Below are 21158 nucleotides of genomic sequence, written 5' to 3' on the forward strand. Positions count from 1 at the left end.
TTGCAATATTGGTTGGGGAAATTGCAGTTTTGAATTTTTACAATATCGCTCAGGCCTAGTCTGTTCCAATGACATCTGTCCCCCAGTAGTGAAGCACTTCAGTTATTTGGCACTAGTTTTCAGGTTTTCTTCACTTGTAGTTGTGTTTGCGACTTGCAGCATTTTCTCTTGTATTTCTTTTGTGTGTTAGCATCATTTATGTCTTTGCAGAATGTTTACTCTTTGTTGCTCTCCATTTTCTGTGATTTCTTTTTTACAACCTTGTCTTCATATGTGACTTTTGTGTTAGTGTGGTAGTCAAATTTTCTTTGTTTGGTAGTTATTTTTTTTAACCTGCAGGATCTTTTCAATTTACCGTGAAACCATGCATTTACACATTGTGTGCACCCTCTGGCCTCTGTATGCAGTAATTTTAATTTCTATTAGAATTATTAGTAAGGCAAAAAAAAAAAAAACTAATAGCAACAAACTCTCAACAATACATTTTTGAATAAAACATTTTTAAAACCCATATACATAAGGAAAGGGACAACTCTCACCAATGAGTTGAGCAGGTTCACGACAAACAAAGGTGATCTTCTTGCCATATGTAGTGCCCTCTGGGAAATGGAAGTTGGCAGGATGCACATGGTATTTGTCTGGCATACCGCAATCGACTGGCTCGCAAGACACCTGCTTGTTCCACTTCCCATTTGTACAGGTTATTGTTACTGAAGAGTCCGACTGCAAAGGAAAAACAATATAAACATGTGCCATTAATTTTTCTGACGCACACATTAGTGCAATAGCAAGATTTTATGATGGTTTGATTGACCTGTTGCAATCATAACCTGGGTAGTATGAGATGGATACTCTACTTGATCCTTCACTGTAAATATTTACTAATTTTAATCCACTTATGACTTATTTTGTTGCCATTGATTTAATTTTTTTTTATTATAGTTTTACTATATGTATTGATTGTTTTATATTTATGTTTTCCCAGTCTATTAAGTCCATGATTCTCATATTGTATGGCATAGGCTATATAAAATGACTTGACTTGATATATGACTGTTTTAATGTAACTCTGCCCTTTAAAACAGGGCAAGCTGAACATGTTTATATTAGTGGGATACAACTCTTTCACACATTTGGTACCCCTTGCACAATCAATCAGGTGATATGCCTTATTAAAAAACTACTGTAGATTTTAACAGCAGTGAGGGTCACATACATAAACTGAATTAAATCTCTACAGTCAACAGTCTTATCTTAAATACAAGTGAACTTAGGCAGTGGATTGTTCTTTAACTTTTTTGGAATGACTTTGACCTGCATGACTGAGAATGTTCACCAGCATAACTTAGGCACAAGACATGCAAATAACCATAACCTTGTATTGGTCTAGAAAAACCTCTTGCTCTTTGAATTTTTATAAAATAAGGAAGTCTAATTTATCTAGTCTTATTATGTGTTGGGCATTCAAAGTCAAATGAAGCACTGAGATTTAGGATCGTCTTTAAAATGAAATTACTTTCTATATAGTTGAGACGTGTCTCTGGTTAAGGCTAATATGTCAACCTGTCAATCTGTCCTGCTTTTTTATAATGTCTTACAGTAAATTCTCCCATACACAGGTTGTGACATCACTTCTTTCATTTTATTTTCAGTATTATACTTTTTGAAGAAAATAAATCAATGAATCTGGCGTTAGATTTCATACTTATGATCTAACGTGGTATTTGCATGAAATCTGAGTTGTATCACTTGCCATTAGTCCCCATGACATCTTGAGCTTTATTGGGGTAAGGCTTTGATTCTAGGTAAAATTATTTCTATAAGGATTAACAAAGTCTTGATTTGCACACTGATGTGAACTATTGGAGTACCTCACACATCTCAATTATTTACATTACAAAAAGGTAACAGCAATTCAGCACTCTCTTCAGTCATCATGTAACCTAACAAAGCCTAGTAGTGCTTAGTTTACTGTATGTGAGTATGCCTTGCATGCTACTCAGCAGCTCAGGTAACTGGTGATAGCATGTGTAAGGCCAAGCCATGCAACACACACAGCTGATATCCAGTAAGCACACAATTAACCATGACCCAAAACAGATTGATTTGTATGAAGTGTTACACCCTCTGATGAACGCAAGGAATAATTTATCTGTAATACCAATTCTGACAGAATGAAACATCATCTGAGAATAACACAGAAATGCTATGCAGCACTGGATAATGAAAAAAAAAGAAAAAAAAGAATATTAGAAGGTAATCAAGTCAAACAAAGGTGATACTTGAATGAACAATTTAAACTGTGGCCATATTGCTAAGCAATTTTGGGGTATCTTTCCTTACCTTTCCTTTTTTGGTATTCTTCCTAACACTAAGAAGAACAAGTCTAAAGAGTTTAACTTATAAGAAGGGAGTCCAAAATGTTGAATATATCAGGGAATGATAGAGCCAACAAATTAAATCTTTTATCATAATATACTCCGTATTAATAGCAATATCAGAGACATGTTCCTACAATGTTCACAATCAAGCAAGATATGTTGTTAGATACCTCTTTCAAGACAGATAATTAGTTGGAAAGATGAAGCGTTCAAATATTGATACATACAGCGCAACAGACAAGCACCCTCAGATACACTCATAGATAAAGACACAGATATATACATAGTCACATCTTCACCTTTCGGTTATCCGGGACCAGGACACTGGGGCAAATATCTCAGCAGAGAGTTCAAGACTTCCCTCTCCCCAAACAACTCCTCCATGCTGCTAGGGCAGCTCAGACACAGGGACCCCCCAGGGGTTCCTGGGCTCCTCCTGTTGGGCCATGCCTTGCCTAGAACACCTTGTAAAGAGGGCCGTCCAGCTGGCATCCAAAATATTTTCCAAGCCATCTTAGCTGTCTCCTCTCAATGTAGAAGAAAAGCACCTTTGCTCCAAGCCTCTCCGACATGTCCAAGCTTCCCGTCCTATCTTATAAGGGGGTGCCAAGACTCCCTATGGAGAAAGCTCATTTAAGCCACTGGCAAATTGAGAGCTTTGCCTTTTGGCTAAACTCTCTCTTGACCACAACAGACCTGTGCAGTGTTCACATTATGATAGCTGCTGCACCGATCTAAATATCAGTCTCCCACCCCATTCTCAACCTCCCCATGAACAGGACTCAGAGATACATTAACTCCTCTGATCCCCTTTTCCTGCTTTGGACTGAAGCAGCAACCGCTAATCCCAGCCGCTTCACTTTCAGCTGTGAACCACCCAGTGCAGGCTTTGGGTTTTGGTAGGACAAAGCCAGTAGAACTATGTCATCTGCAAAAGGCAGGGACAAAATATGCTGTACCCCTAAACAGACTACCTTCGACCCTTGACTGTACATAGAAACCTTATCCATAAAGTTGACTGGTGACAGATGGTAGCCCTGCCAGAATCCAACAAGCACCACAAATAGGTCTGACTAATGTGGGTATTTTTTTCAGCCTTTTTATTGTCATTACACTGTCACGAAATGAACTCTCTGCATTTAACCCATCCCCTTGTGGAGCAGTGGACTGGCATTGTACGGCACCCGGGGAGCAGTGTGAGTTTAAGGTTCTTGCTCAGGAACCCAGGGTATTAGTCCGTGGGACTTTAACTCAGAACCTCTAGATTCGAAACGCAATGCCCTAACCACTAGGCCACAGAGTAAATGGCCCCTAGTAAATGGCCCCTGACATTTCTTCTATTATCAATCATTTTATTAATCTTTTTTAAATGATCTAGCCATGATCACATACATCCTGTGTATTTACCAGTTATGTACAGCGATTTAGATTGTCTTGCTATTAAAATATGCTACATGGATGAACTTGCTTTGCCTTTCTTTGAAGTACACAAAGTGTGTACATAAATAAGATTCGAAAATAATGCACAGACCTTCCAATCATAACACTTTTATAAATAACTCTAAGCAATGTTTTGTAAGCAAAACTGTGAGTCACTACCTAAACTGCTTTCATCGAGATCCACAAAACTGCAATGTTTAAATTGAGAAAATAAAATCCCTAAATTGGTGGATTTCAATCATATTGAGTTGACCATTTTTAAAAAGAAAAAAGTGGGGAAAAATGAAAACCTATCAGTAGCAATATGTTACATGTTTGGGTTCTCTTTAATTATGGCAGCCAGACTTTAAGATTGAACAAGCTGGCTTCAGTTTAGATTACATGTCAATTGCTTCATAACATCTTCTCTTTTCTTTTGTAATAACAGCCTTTCATCTTGATCCCATTACACAATGTAAAAGTATCTTATTCCCTTGAAATAAATAAGCTTCTTTCGTAATTTGGACACTCAACAGAGCACCATATGCACTGCATGTGAGTGCTCCCTGAAACATAACTGGATAAATACGTGGTTGACTCTTGCTTGTTGTATGAGTTTAAACTTATTCTGCATGACAGAAATCCATTTGGTGTTCAAATGCTGAATTAAAACAATGGTGATCTGCACAAATATAATATATTGGACCAATATATAAATATAGAACAAAAATGTATTTAAAAAAGGTTTATAAAAACTACACTATACGCTCATTGTATTGTAAGAAAAGATTAATCTTTTGTCAAATATACAACAAAATAAAAAGTGCAGGCAGCGATTAGAGTATGATATTAGGTGACTACATCTAGATCTCTAAGTGCTGTAGAGGCATTTGGCCAAGCCCATTGTGAATTCCATTAAAATACAAAAATTTCACATGGTGAACAACTGTGAGCTGTAAGTTTAATAAGCCATTACATGATGACATCATCATTTGGATTCCCTTGATGGCTTAAGGCATAGTTAATTCCACTCGATGTAAACCTCTAAATTTAAAGAAAGTTCAATATGATCTAAAAAAACAAACAAAAAAATACTCATGCTAATTTCTTTAATTCAGAACATTTGAATATTTTTTTTTAACTGTAACAGATTTAAATGAGCATATGCTTATTTTGATTGAATGTCTGAAACTAAGATAAAATGTTATGTGAGTTGTTCTAAAGTCAATCAGGTTTGATCTGTATATGCCGCTGGACATAGTTTTCCCATTCAGGGTAAACCAAGTGACCCATGTGACTTGTTATGAGGCTTGGTGTTGACTGTGACATAATGTTAGTCTCTCCAAGGCTACATCCCCGCACCTTTTGTCATGTATGTCCTTCAAAAACATCTCTATATACTCTACATTGAAACTAAAGAGCAATTTGTTGAAGGCAACCTGAACTATGTAGCATATCGATCCCAGCCTGTGTTTTCCAAAAGCAACCTGTGACATGGACTCTTTTAACCCCTAAAACAAGTGTCTGCTGTCTCTCTGTTCATCTTTATGAGTGTGTGCAGCTGGATTCTCTGCACAGATTTGATAGATGACTTTCTCCTGGATCTTGTCTCAAGTTACATTTCTGTCTCCTGTACTGAACTGTGTTGAACTGTAACTGTTTTTCAAGGAATTCCTTTTTTTGTCCCGCTGAGCAATTTCAAGGTTTTCAGGAAGTCTGCATTCTGTGGTAGTCTCTAACCTGTAAATGATTTAGAATAGGTGAGGACATGCTGAAAAGCTCTTTTATGGGGAAATCTTGAGTTACAAATTCTTTACTACATCTATATCAAAATGAAAGAACGGGGTAAAGTTTTTGAAGGCAAACATTTGTTTTCCACTGATCCTGCAGTGACACATAACCATAAGCTGTCTAGCCGACTACAAAATGTTTGAACCTTTTCAAATAAATACAAAAACAGCACTGAGAAATGATTCAGGGAAAGACCATTAGAACATTAACTAGAGTCAAAATAAGTTCTGAGAAGACAGGGGACTATTGATCATAACATGGTCTAAACCAGTGAGAGATGGCAAAGATCCCATCAATTACTTTATCACAGACAATTTTTTAAAAAGTGGTCAGAGTTGAGGTTAAGAGTGCAGCCAAACAACACAAATATGTGTTAGAAGATATTTTGCTCCAGAGTTTATGAAGTAAAGCTCAAGCAGCATATGAACGCCTAACCTAGACCTTAAGAAAATAATATAACCTTGATATATCAGTGCAGAGACAAGAATGAGTCAGGATTATTATGTGTGGTAAAAAAGGGATTACCTTTTTCAATAAGTGTGGAACTTGTATGTTATTTCTTACCTGTTAGAATTTAAAGTTACATTTGACAAAACATTTCTTTTGATTTCAATTGTTTCCATACCTTGATCTGAAGATTTTGGCTAAAACTGGTGATTTTAAGATCATTGATTGCTTTTCAACAATGTTCCAAATGAATGACAATATTTGAATCCATGCATCTATGTATAGTGATATTTCCATGCTTTTTGTTTAAGACTTTAGAAATGATTAATTAGTATGTAAAGCATTTGCTTCTCATCTAGTAGAAAGTTTGACAACCTCTGCACCCCAACCATACAGAGAATCATTTAGATCCTGTTGGATTTCTTTGAAGCAAAGTATTTACTCAGATTGTCCACATCAGAAAATATAAATCTTGATAATGATCCTAAGAAAAAGAGTTCATGAAAGACGCATTCCACTCAGGCTGTACCCAGATGCAGATCTAGTATGTTTCCAAGTTATTTCTCAGTAAATTCTCATTTATCCAGGTTGTGGTGATTCAAATAGTTTAAAGATAAGGCAAGCTTTGAGCCTTTTATTTATGCTCTTTTTTTACCCACATAATTTTATGCCAAATAAATGTTTACTTAATGTACTTTAAACATCTGAGGAGAGCAGAACTATAAAATATACAACATCATGGTTCCTTAAAAAAAAAAACTCTGTTTATAAGCAGACCTAAAAGTTAAATTAAACTTAAGGAACAAAAAGGTGTTGCATGATACGTCCCACTGCTGTCCTACGACAGACCGACAGAGGTAAGGCTGCCATAAAGAGGTGCCATGGGAGTGAAGAGTCTTGCCAAAGGGCACAAGGACAGAGAGGGACAGAGTTGGGATGCAAACAAGCAACCCTCTGCTGGGAGGGCACACTCCAGCACCTTACACTACTGTCTGCATTTTCAGCTACAATAATACCCCCCAATAACTGTTTCACTTGACCATGCAAAGTACAAATTAGTCTTACATAGGTACTCTCAGGTAAGTATGATTATTTTAAACATGGCTATTTGCAAAAACTGCTATCAGAGAGGTTAAAGCTTCCATGCATATCAGGAGCTTACAGCTTTTTCTCTTCTTTTCTCTATTTCTTTGGTACAAACCTTTTTAAAACATATCATTAAACATATATTAGACCATAAAACCATGTTTCAAAAGTTTTTTAAAGTTTATTGACAAAATATGTCTTTTAAGATAAGTTGCACACTCTTTGCTTTACCAGTGAACTGGATAAAGTTAAGAAGAAAGACATCTGTGTCCCACAATTCACACTGTGTTCCAGGAATATAAACAGGCAATTTAGCAGAGGGAGCAACGTGTAGAGCTCTGCAAAGAATCTACAGTAACGCTTGGTTCAAGGAAAGACCACTTCCAGGAAGAAAGGTCTATTTATTGTTTTTAAACAGAGTTTGTGACTACTCTGTTAACTCCATATAGTAAAAGTTAATGAGAACTACATAGGAAAAACAACAAAAGTTATACAGCATAAACCAAACCTCAGGTAATGCTCAAGTCCAATAAACAATGCTTTGGAAAAGCATCCCCAACTCGTAGAAGATTTTGTTAAATTACAGCAAAGGTCAATAAAAAGGATTTGGACTTTCATTTTCAGATGTATAAAACAGAGGAGAGTATTATTAAGCTTTTTTTTGGTGTAGGTTTGGAATCTGAATTTCCATTACTGATCAAATTATACAAATAAAATAAATTTGCTAAACAGAGACACTGCAATAAAAAAAAAGGGTGTTTGATAGAAGGGTTTTACACGGTGATGATGGGGTTCTTCGGTCGCTTTATGTTCTTATATTTTGCAAAACTGCAAAAGAAGCACTTTTTTTCACATCAAGAGTGAAAGTTGAACGTTACTGCTTTGTAAAAAGTTAGCAAAGAATTAGCTGGAGAATGTTGGTGTACTTTAGAGTTGTGGCTGAAATATGGAAATATCTTTTGTTTTTACATTGCCGCTGCCATGCTGTTCTCAGATTTATTGCATGAACATATTCACATCGAATTTTAATTGTAACGGAAATACCGTAATTGCAGAACTATGCATTTTTGGAATTAGCAGAATATCAATATACTTCTCACATTTTTGTAACAGAAACCAGGCGACAACAGACTTTATCTGAATTGAGGTGAAATATTTTAGATCTGTCATGGCCTTTGAAGACTTCAAACTTGACTTTGATAAGGGAAACATCCAACTTCTCTGTTATAGGTTCAACATTCAATGGATATTGATGTAGATCAGCAATTAAGCAGTTTAGTGTGTTGTTTCCTGCCTCATAGTTCTAAATCAGAGTTCCTCACTGAAGACAACAGTTAACTCTTCCTCTAAATATGATTCATACCTTTATGCTGCAGAGGCATTCCAGTGGAAAAACAAAATAAGATAAAATATCTCAAATAAAATGTTCAAAGAAAACTTCAGTATGATGTGACTTGATCAGCACCAGCTTTTTGTGTTCCTTTGCAGCTTCAAAGTGAAAGGGAGGTAGGAAAAATGGACAGCCGTAAAACACACAAACAATTCAAGCATGTGAGGAAAAGAGATTTGTGCTTAAGATAGAAACTAACAAGGTGGGTTTCCCAGAACCATTTTGTCATCAGTGAGAAAAGAATGTAATGGGCTAATGAAAGGAAACAGGACTGTTCTTCACAGTGCTCATTTTCATTTTAGAGGGGATGTTTGTGGTTTTGTCCAGACTAATGACTAACTTAAGATTATATGCCACCCAAGGGAATGAAAATAATCTTAAATTTGTATTTTTAAATACTTCCAATAAGTTCTGTAATGTCTACATCTATGTAAAAATAAAAGACACAATTTCTTTTAAATATAGGCCTAAAGGGCCAAATTAGTTCTGGTATAACCAACCAAATTCTGTCACCTCTGCTTTTCCCCCTTTCATTCAGATGCCAGGCCGCAAACAGGATTTTTGTATATTTTACTTTTGAGAACAGCTTTTCTCTTGTCATTCTTCTAATAAGATCAACTTCGTGGACTCAAATCTATTTATCAAATCTTCCACTTGAGTGGGAATTTCTGCAGTTGAAGCAGCTATCTTACTAGATTGTATGTTTGATGCTTTCCATTTCCTGCCTATCAGTTTAGGAGGAAACTAATATCAAGGTAGGTTTTTGCAGTTGAGACAAATTCCCTTGATAGATTTGTCGAATGGTGCAAGATGTCATTTTCAAAGTTTGTTTTCTCCTGATCTCATTTTGTTTTAAACTTTATCGCTGATCTCTCTGGTGAGATCCTTATCTTCATTATGCTTTTTGCTCTGGAATGTAAAAATTACTTTAAGGCTTTCACAAAAAGGCCTTTTTGCTTAACAGCAATTGACTTGAGGGCTTCTGGAAGAAACATCTTTACACTCAGTTTTATTTAGAGTAAATACTAAAGCAATCCCTTTTGTCACTTTGTTTTGTTCTTTTAAGAATTCAAATGAATCCAAATAAACTACATTATGTCATACAAACAACAGAAAGACGAACATTAAATGTCAACAAGGTTATTTAAAGACATCTTACAAAATTTAAAAGAAGAGCTTAATGCCATGAAAGCAAAACATATAGAAAGTTGGAATACACAGTACAGTATATCTAGTGTTTATTGATTTCTTTTATCATCCCACTGATTATAAGCCCACTGGGACACAAACTGATTCATTATAAGTCTAAATACAGTTGAAGTGTCAATAATCACTTATATACTGGCAGGGGCAGGATCAGGAAATTTGGGTCCAATGAAAGACATTGATATTGTCCCCCCGCATCCTCATTTATTGCCGCATTCCTACAATGTGTAGAACAGCAGGCACGACCTATTAAGTATGTTTTCCTTTATACATATGCAAAACATGCTGATCATCAGGATGTGCAAAATACTGGGAGGAGGATATCCAAATGTATTGACTCTCTTCTGCGTTAATCAGTGGTAAAATGTGTTCTTATATTACGTTATGAAATGAATAAGTTCTCCCTGTATTGCCGCTGTTCACACAGCTGTGGTGCTGAAACTCACGATCTGCTGCAGCTATTTTCACCTGTCTTTCTTGATACTAAATTCATACAGCATATTGCCTAGAGAAAATAGAAGTTATTTCCCCTGATTTATCATTTGGCATTTGCTGAACTGTTTTGTTGTTGTTGTTTTGAGAAACAAAAAAAAAAAGGAATCAACTTTCACTTCACTGAATAAATGAAACAGAGTAACTCTTTTTTTTTCATGTTTTCAGGTAAAAAAAACTCATCAGCACAGAAGCTTGACATACAATTTAGTTTGATTTTAGCCTTCTCTGAAGGTGAAAAGATTCTCCTAGGAAATGGCTAATGCTGCATTTACATGACAAAAAAGAAATAATGAGTTGTAAAAGGGGGTGAGGGGCCTGGAGCTTGATGAGAAATCTTGTATCTAAAGGTAATCTAGTGTTGATAAAAGAAACATCCGAGGTCTTCTGAATTTAAAGCTTATACCTATGGTCTGTGAATAATGCATTGTAAATTGTAGTTGTCCTCAAAACACGCAGATTAAATCCACTCTGATCTCCAAAATTCTCTAGCATATGTAAAATTCTTAATCAATTTACAATGAATAACTGATATTCAGAGTGTGAAACCCCCTCCATGAAATCTGTTTTTTTGTCTGCTTGCTGCTAATACTAACATGGAATATGTCAACAACATTTTTACTGAATTAACAAAATCTCACCATCAGTCTGGAAGAATTATAAGCTTTTTTTTTTTTTTTTTTTTATGCAATGTGCAGTATTTTGCAGTGTCACAAGGATTCATAAAGTATATAAGTAAAGACAGTAGATACGGTATGTAAGGAATATGTGTCCCAGTAAATCTAACTAAAGATCAACCATCCTTAGGAAAACTGCAAACGATGAAACAGTTTTAGCTTCATTGAAAACATGTAGTCTTAAATTTCACAACTGCACATTAAAAAATCATTAAATAAATATGATTTTTTTTTAAGAGAACAAAGAAGAAAAGAACATCTGTTTACACTGTTACATCTAAATTACGCACAATATTTCTAAATTAATGTCCCAATGACAAAGCAAGTCCAATATTTGCCCAAAATCCATTGCCTGTTTAGTGAAAAGTATATATTTTCTAATGCCAGCAGTTGAGTATGGTGGTGGACATTAGAGTCATTAATGGCCAGTATGAAAATGAACTAATCTGAAAACCAATAAGTTGTGGCCTAACTAGTTATTGAAACAGGACAATAATCCAGAGTTGGGCAGCAAAATCCTTTGAAACAATAATGGAAAAAGGAAACAAAATCTCCAAATAATAACTGTTAACAGCAAATAATTACTTTTATTTATTGCTGAGAAAAATGTATACTTAATTATCAACACCAAAATATTTTAAATTGACTTAATCTTTGTGCAACAAATGTCACTTATACTGTAGGTACTAAGACAAATAATAACAACACACAAAAAAAGTTTTTTTTACTGTGGTTTGAGAAAAAAATACTTTTTACGCTCAAATTGAGTTTGATAGTATAGCTCAGAAAATCATACATGAAAAAGTTTCATGTTTTCACTCAGTAAGGAGAGCAAAGGTTATGTTATACATAATGTAAATTCATTTAATGTAGAACAAAAAATATTTTAAGCTCTTTATCTTGTAACTTTTTATACCTTGGTTCATTTCAGCTCATTTGATGGTAACATGTTTTTCAAAGACACGAAAAAGTGCAGAAAATGTCAAGCAAGGATGGGGAAAGGAGAGAACCGAAGAGGAAGCAGAGCTATAGCGAATGCTATATTGCTAATTATTGGACTGTTATGGCCTGACCTCCCAAATAAGGAAAGCTAAATAGCTTGAAAAACAAAACAAAAAATTGCAATTAGTGGACATATTACAGGTGGTCTACTAAGACTGGATGCAAAATTGATAACAGGTGCAATAATAGTGCGTTACAACTAAATAGTTCAACAGTACCTGACTACTACTTTCCTTTAAAATCTTGTGGTGGCAGAAATATGTCATTCGTTTTTGCACCACTAACATTTAAAAATACTTTCTTCAATTTACATTTTTAAATATATTAACTAATTAGAGCATTTTGTGTTTATGTTTAAACTATTAAGTTATTTGTATCTAATAAATTTCAGAAGTCCTATTGATCAAACCCTAAAATCAAAAGCTCATTTTATCATTATTATGTGTTTGTGTGTTCTGTGTCTTTTTGGATCTATATTCTGTTTGTGCTAAAGATTGATTTTTATTGCCTGTGAAAATTGCAGCTGTCCTTTCTATGTGGAGGCATATAATGAATCATATTTTGTAGTAGAGTCTGCCCTTTAGCAGAATCCTGCAAGAGAGAGGGAGCAGACACTATGATGTCATTGTCCCAACAGAGTAGCAATACAAAGTGACTGTTTGAGGTGATGGTGCAGTGTGCTTAGCGAAAGACCATATACTTTTATGTCTTTGCTTGAAAAAAATAAGTGGGTGTGTACATTTGTTCGTTTGTGAATATGTGGGCGGCTTGGGAGTGGAGGAGACTGGTGCACTGATCTACATAGATATTTATGATGTCATCCTCCCCAGAGGCCAGCCCTGCCAAGCCTAGATTTTACAGGTAAAACAAATGCAGGTTTTTTTTTAGAGTAGACAAGAGTAGAGGAGTGTTTGCATCTTTGCTCAGTGGGTATTTGTGTGCACATTTGAGTGAATGACTTAGTCTCAATGCATGCATGTGTTGGTATTGATAAATGTTTGTTTACATTCATGCTCTATCTGCTGAGATAAAAATGCATTTGCACCAAAAGTAAGCATGTTAAGATGTTTTACATTGTTGTGCATCCTTGTACATTTACTAATTCAACTGTTGTTAATTGCATGTATGTAGCAGAGTGCTCACCTGGGTCTTGATGATGTCATCTTCCTGGTGGACTTGCAAGACATACCCCGAGTTGCAGGAAATGGTGCAGAGGTCTCCGTTGTAGAACTGGCGGCCGGGGCTACTGCACTTTAGCTCTGCATTGCGGATTAAAGGTTCCTGGCAGTCAATGGCTTCGCACGAATAATGTACACAACTGTGTGTGGAAGTGGGTGGTAGAGGGTTGGTAAAAAAAAAAAAAGCAAAAGTAACAGAACAGAGTAAGAAGGTGTTAGGATGCAACAAAATGTATTTTCTGAAAGAATAAACACTCCAGATCTAAACATGGAAGCAGTCATGCATCTTCTAACAAATCATATAAATGATCCACTAAGTGAACAGCACTCATCAATCAATGACTGGTTAACATATCTAATCAATTAACCACATGGAGAGCAGATTGCTACATGTGAACAAGGAGGGGTGTCTGAGCACAAATTGTTTATTAAAAACAACAGAATACGTCTTGTGTAGCAAACTGACAGAAATATGCCAAAAAAGCTAAATTAGCTCAATGATGAAATACTTAAACGACCAATGCACCTTTTTTCAATAATCCACATTCTAAAGTATATGTTTATTTGGTAAAGGCAAAGGGAGACAGATGGAAAGAGAAAACAAGAAAAGAGGAAGAGAAACAATAAGAAAAGAAACAAGAAATGTAAAACAATATAAGCAGAAAAACTGTAAGTAAAATAAAATGTTTCAAGAACCGATATTTTTTCACCCATTTTTCTGATTATTCTAACAAAGAAATAAACGTTCATGCTCCTTCTTTGTCTTCAAGATAACTGTTTAAAAACACTGCATTCACAGCACAGTTGTCTTTGTCTTCTACTTCTCCGTTGCTCTTTTTTCCATGCCATCTACCTAAAAGGTTAGTTTGTAAAAACTGTGTATAACAAAAAAAACAACTTTCAGGTAGAGCATTAACATACAAATCAGGGGATCCTTAAAGCCTCCTCTGTAGGCAGCTTAACATTGAATAAAATCTCTTTGCGGTTTCCTGCAAGTCACTCAGGAATTTATAGCATAAATTACAATTAACTACCTGGAAAACTAACCTCCTCCGAAAATGAGAGTACAATATAAACAGCCAGAGACATGGATGTTTTTTTGGTTAAAGTATAGATAGTAGGTAGAAGAAGTGAAAAGCAGGAGATTTGTGACAAAATCTGCTTGATCTTTAACAGTAAAAGGTTAGTCCCATTTGGTGTCAGACAGTGACACCAACATTTCACTGAAGCTAATTTACAAAAGAATATATGTAAATGTATTAACTATTTTGCAACAGCATCTTCATTGACAACACTATAAGTCTTTTACAGATGATTAATTTACATTCATTTTCAATTTTTATCTATTATCAATGACCATAGTTTATCTTGCTTTAATAATGTCAATTTCTAAATCTGTATAGATTTATCAGTCTTCTGTAAATTTAATAATGCCTGATCAACATTACAATACTTCAGAAAAATGCTCTCATTGAAACAAGGAAAAGGGAAAGTAAGAGGCACAAAAAGGGGGAGGTGAAGACAGTAGTTAAAGGGTAAAGGAAGATGACGTAAAAGAACAGGATGAGAGGGTGGCAGGGAACAACAGCTGAGCTGAGGGAGGGGAGAAGGGGGACATGAGGAAAAGTACAAGAGATACATAGGCAGTGAAACAGACTGGTTAATTTAATGGTTGATGGTGGAGATATAATGGATTGTGATTACCTAGTCAGTATAGCAAGAGAGAAATAAATGATTAAAATTACTTTTAAGCTGTACCTTAAAAATAAGCTCAGGCTTATTTAAAATGCAAGGATTTTTAAAACATCTCTGGAATATAGATGAAAAGGGAAGAAATTGACATAAAATTATCAGAATGTAGTTCGTCCTCTATGTACTGTACTTTGTAAAATAATTCACATCATCTTATATATTTGTCTTTGTTGCAAAACTGGAATGTTATTTTTTTGTATTAGCATAAAGTAACACGACTGTGCAGTGTAAAAAATTTTTTTTTATTAGTAATATAATCTCAAGATATCCAAAGTTGTTCTGTCAATGCCTCTGATGGCAGAGAACATCAACAAACCAGCAGCAGGTAGTTTCCTTCTCATGAGCTTTATGCCAACCTTTAAAAATGTTATGAAGCATTTTTAAAACCATAACATTTACATCAGTTTGGCAAAACTGAAGACCTATCAATACACAGCAGACAAATTAGAGTATTAATCAGAGAAGCAGCAGAGAGGCCAATGATAATGCTAGAGGTGTTACAAGGATCCCCAGCTCAGATCTATTAAACCTGCAGTGGGAAATTTTTAGAAAAATGTAAACTTAGCCTAAAAATGTGAAGAAGCACAACCTACAGGTCCCTCCCCTTTGCTCTCTGCTTTGCTACAGCCCTCATTTCTCAGCTCCTCCCCCACAGCAAATCTGCTGTCCATGCACAGGATAATGAGCATGGCTTCAGATGATGGCAGATAAATAGCTACGATGTATTCACTGGTAGAGAAAAAAACAAGAATTATAGACTGTCTACATCTATAGTACACATCTATAGTACACCACCATCTTGAGCTTGAACTACAGTAGAGGCTTGTAGTGGAGGGGTGTGGGTAGCACGAAAATGACCATGGTTGATACTGTTTAGATATTCCGTCCGGCTCTGATTGGCTGTTCCTAACGAGGAGCGGTGTATTCTACAAAAGGTGATAAGACCACTGAAAGGAGGCAGAGCTTCTTGTTTTTCACATATTATCTTACATGTTACTGTCAGGACACATTGACAGTTTTAGATAAAATACAAAATATATTACCTACTGCACCTTCAAAAGTTGTTGAAAGTGAAGCTCTAGTTTAGAGTTTGTCAAATACTTTAATGTAATGTTTTTTCTTGGCTATATATGACTGTTTGGAAAATCAAACTCTACACACTATATTTCACAAACAGACACTATTGATATTTTAGTGGTACTGCAGCAGATGGCACATAACAATGTTTATGACTGTTCATTGTGTCCAACAATTATTTTCAGGTTCACAATGTACTAAGCTCTACAACTCTCGCCTCAAGGGGACTATTTACCTTTAAGCCTTTATAGGGCACTCAGTGAAATACTTTGAAAATCAAAATTTCAAGCCAATAGAGTTATTGGAATCCAGGAAAAGACCTTAATACCTTTGTGAAATTCAAAAAATATGGATATTTTGACGGCAAAGATTAATGTCAATTTAATTATAAGAAATGCAAACTTGCCCGAATATATTAAGAAAAATAACAAAACTGCCTCTATAAGAAATTCATGAAAAACATTCTGAGAGTTCTTTTTTTTTTGGTACAACATAACCTTAGAGGCATGAATGCCGATACTGGCATTTACGTTTTTAGTTTATAAATCTAAATATAATTGTTAACTAGGCTTATTCATTTTTTTTACTTTACCTTTTAACTTTTCACTTTTCTTTTTTTCCTTTTTTTTCTTGATTTTTTAACTATTTTTTTCCAACTTAATTTACAGTGGGTGATATATAATTCAAGGGTCATCTAATTGGTCAAATGCCAAAATAAGATGTACAGCCATGTAGCAGTATCTTTGCTGAATTGCTGGATATAGATCTTGTGTTTCTAGACCTCACTGGGGGACGGGGGGACACCATTTTTTAAGGGGTATGCAAGGGATAAAAAACAGTAACTTGCCCTATAAAGGGTTACATGTCACACTTTTCAACGCTTAATTTTCTTTTCACTTTTCAATTATAGACTATTATGTGCTGGCCAAGCATATGCATTTAAAATAAAACATTTAAAAGTTTGTGTTGTAGTGTAACAGGAATGGAAAATCCGTCAACGCAAATGAAACCTTTGCAACAGTTTTAATTTATATATATTTACCATTCAAGCTCACTCTAAATGGTTAAATATAGTTATGAGAAATACAAACCCATTTTTGATATTTTATATCTATATATATATATCTTTTATTTTTATATAGAAATATGGTCTGTTTTATAAATTTAATTCATATCTAATGTTGTCAATGAAATATTTGAAACAGAGAGAAATTAACTAAGAAATTGTTTTTTTAGAAGTTGCATCATCTTAAATTATCTCAGTAAAATACTGTTATTTAGCATTTCATTATAATAGTCTGCAGAGCTGCACTACAAATTCACTTTTTGTTTGTTTGTTTGTTTTTCTCCGACTTATTTAAAGTATGATCAGTATTCCCCTTTGGTTATGCCAAAGGATCTGTTTTACCTCATACAATCCTGAATATCTTATAATCTTTTTAATTACTAATTTTATGCTTGCACAACTTGACACTTTAATGGATGAACCTCTAAAGCAATGAGAGTGAGTGTTAAACAATGACTCAATAAATGATAATGGATGGAATAAACTAATGGTCTTGTAGCCATATTCTGCTAAAATAAACTAAAGAAATATTCATCAAATGAAACATACAAGATTAAAAACGCTGTTTTGTACAATGTACTGAATTCGGCTACTGAGTGACTGATAAGAACATCTGATTTTTCAATATAGTGTCATCAGAAAGAGAAAAGTATAAAGTTTTTTATTATGTTCAAATTTGGCATTTTAAAAAACTAAGATGAACACAAACAAACAACATTATAAAGTAAAAACTTAATGCAAGTCAAACAGGAAAAAGGCCCTGAGTTACAATATATAGTGTTTATTGTTTGGACCTGTAAATGTCAGTGGATAAAAACTAACATCAGAACAAGAAATTCTCATTTAAACATTCATTACAGTTCTGTGTCTTTATCTGCTGTATTTTAATTATATCATGTTTGTTTTTTTGATTCAGTGAGTATTCAGGTAATTTCACCAAAAAGTGGAGATACCTCATAGTAGTATTACTCAAGTACAAGTAAAGAAATACAGTTTATACTGCTAAAATTTATTTTCTAAAACATTACAGTACTCTTCATGATCTTTAAGATTATACTTTTCTGCTAGAATGCTAGTATTGGATTCTCTCACCTCTGTCCTGTGGGGTTGTAGATCTCGTTGCTCTGGCAACCACTGATTGTGATGGGATCAAAAGACTGGAAGGATCGCAGGCCAATGCCAGAGATGGCAACCAGTTGACAGGAAAACATGACTAGGATAGCCTTGGTGTGGTAAAAGGCCACTGACAGGTCATGGCTCACAGGGATCACCAAAGGGTTAGTGCGGCAGCTCAGGCGCCATTCACCTGTGGAGATGTTATCAAAGACCACAGAGCTGAAGACAAAATAAGGTGAACAGACGTGTGTGGCTGGAGGCAGTGAATTAACCTCAACAGGTGACAAACATTAAAATAATAGGAGTGGCTACTAAACAAGGATGTCTGTTAATCTAAAAAAGTACAACAATTAAACAACAAAAACAAAGTTTATGGAGCCTATTCTCTTTGTAAAATTTAAGTTATTCTTCTCAGTGTAAAAGTTTAGTATCAGAATTTAATGAAGTTTAAAAGTATCTATAAGTTTCTTACCTAGACTGTGGAGACCATCCTTGGTGTCCACCAGCTGAACAGTAATATTGCATTGTGTTTGGTCAATGACTTTTGTCCCATCAGCAGCCAGATGTACAATTACTGCTGCAGCCACCATGGGATGGGAAAAATGTGCCTATATGAAAGGGAACAAAAAATGTTAAGAAAAGGTCTAGGTTATTTTTTTTCCTCATATTTTCACTTAGCAGTATGTTTGAATTTTTACATTTAAATTAATTTCTTCTCTCACTCTTTCATCTTTTCACAATGCTAGCAACAGCGTGTGGTCAATATAAGTAAAAAAAAATTTAGAAAACTATCTCATTACAATGACCACATTTACTGAAATGGGAAACTTTAGTTATCTGTATCTCAGAATTAGGGCAAAATTAGCATTGGGATATATTTTAAGTACCGTAGCCGTCAAATCCAGCCAACCCTGAACAACGGTATCAATTCTGCACTTAAGTTCTTTTTTTTACCTTGTTATTCTCAGATGGATTGTACAATATATGAGAGGTTTCCTGACCAGCCATCAGTTTCAGGTATCCTCTGGAGGAAAGTCAAATTGTTTCATCATTTGAGCAACAGCATTTAAGAGTAATAACGATAGATTGTACACCATCTTTATAAAAATCAAGGCAAAAAGTAAGTTTAAGTAAGAGCTCTGACCAAAAATAATGTTAGTAGCAGCTAAGGAGCTCAAAGATTTGAAATAAAATACTTGGATCACTGCCAGCCCAATGTGGGTTTTATCAGTTTCTCCTTGGCATGAGAGCAGCATGTCCATTGCTTTATAAATTATTTGATGAACAAACCCACCAGGTTGGCACCCGCCATCTAACCATAGACACGACCGCTACGTTTTTGCTCATCTTATCCCAGCTAGGACCTTAATATGTTGCAACTGCAGTCACAAGTCATCAGAACAATCCTTTATCATTTCTATGCATACTCAAACACTCAAAGCATATGTGCTATCCCACATTGCTGGAGTCCACTGAATTCTTAAACATGCATTGCAAAAGTTTTAAAGGTTTTTTTCTTTTGCACATGCACTTACAATTGCCTGACGTCTAAAATTTGTATCTGTGTACAATGCAGTTGCCTCTACAAGCTTCATTAGTAAGTTTATGAGTGAGAGTGATTTGGGCTGAATTCTCTGGGCACATAAGCACTGCTATGTGCTCTTGTTCACACTGCCGCGCTGTAAGGTCTCCACTATTTGGAGAAAACAGGGACGATGGTTTGTGAAGATATAACACAAAAAAATAGGAGCAAGTACACCTTAAACCCCATTACAGAATCCACAAAAGAGTAATTAAGAGTAAGAGGAATTAAAGAGCCAAGTTTGAGTATAAAAGCGATTGAATAAGAGTAAATTTTGAGGACATTTTCAACATGAAGGTAGCTCAGATTAAACCTGAGAATGGTCCTCTTTTTGCTAAATAAGGTAAAATGCTAAGTTCAAAGTCACATCAATATTCATAACATTCTTATCCCAGATGGCATTGTACCTCTAAATGAAAGACAGCAGCAGAATATGGTGTGATTGCTCTTGTGTATGCAAAACACTAATATTATTTCATTTTTTTTTTGCCAAATAAGCCAAAACTCTGCAAAAACTCAGGAACTTGTTATTTGACCCTTTAATACGCTCCCAAAAAATCTCTATGCAATTTTGGAAACATCATAGTGGTGTCCCCATTATAAAAACGTAAAGGAAGTAACTCCAAAACATAACATTTTGACATTTTTGAGCTTTCAAATGAATACTGAAATTATTATTACAATATATTATTATGTTATTCTTTGTAAAACAACTTTATAGAGAAATTTCTGCTGAAATTAAGTTGAATTATTATATTTAGTTAAAAAGAGAAACTGTTTTGGACCTTTTTTTGATCAAGCTGTTTAACACTAACTAGGTCTGCAGTAAAAACATAGCATTTAATGCAGTTAGTGGGATCTCATTTTTATCAGGGAATTATTAGAAATTCATTCTCATAATGTAATGCGGTACTCTATGAGATGTATACTAAACAGTGTCAGAAGCTGATATGACTGGCACAGATTTGAAACAGAGTGACTGTCAATTTAATCTTCTGTGGGGTTTTGCATGTTCAGTTTAACTTAACTGAATTCACCTTTTATCCCACAGGACTGCCGCAGAGTGGGTTTTTACCTTTTTTGTCATGTAAAAAGAGCACCTTATCAATCAAATGTTGCTAGATTTAACTACTATATACACAAATCCTATTATTTAACTCTGTTCAGAGTGCTTTCCCTTACTCTTATTTCAAAATCAAAGAACAACGTGAGCCATCAGTCTGTATTTCATGTGATGTGTCAAAAAAATGCCAGCATCAACTTCCACAGAAATGTTTGATTTAAAGAGGACTATGAGCTCCTAAAGGAAGAAATGCTTCCTATTCCTTTTCTATCTGTCTTACAAACAAAATTAGTTTTAAGGTCTTTTCAAATGGGATTTATGAAAGCTAAAAATTATGACAGAATTGCTAGAAACCCTAGCTTACCCAATCCATGTTCTGAACCTAAGAAAACGATCATGCTTTTCTAATGCTAAGAAAGTGGGATTGAGTGGG

At 34.9% G+C, this 21158-nt stretch overlaps 1 protein-coding gene across 2 annotated transcripts in view; it reads right to left on the reverse strand.

Moving 5' to 3' along the window:
• The window catches only part of pappaa (pregnancy-associated plasma protein A, pappalysin 1a), a 121926-nt gene that overhangs the window by 24727 nt on the left and 76041 nt on the right, over window positions 1-21158 (reverse strand). For both annotated transcript variants that reach the window (XM_038301966.1, XM_038301957.1), the window contains exons 12-15: window positions 18553-18688; window positions 18057-18270; window positions 13035-13209; window positions 540-723 (exon numbers count right to left, since the gene is read on the reverse strand). In XM_038301966.1, the coding sequence (XP_038157894.1) occupies window positions 540-723; window positions 13035-13209; window positions 18057-18270; window positions 18553-18688 (709 nt within the window). The remainder of the gene's footprint in view (window positions 1-539; window positions 724-13034; window positions 13210-18056; window positions 18271-18552; window positions 18689-21158) is intronic.

This window comes from Cyprinodon tularosa, unplaced genomic scaffold, assembly GCF_016077235.1.
Source record: "Cyprinodon tularosa strain WSP-4 unplaced genomic scaffold, ASM1607723v1 ctg113, whole genome shotgun sequence".
NCBI lineage: Eukaryota > Metazoa > Chordata > Actinopteri > Cyprinodontiformes > Cyprinodontidae > Cyprinodon > Cyprinodon tularosa.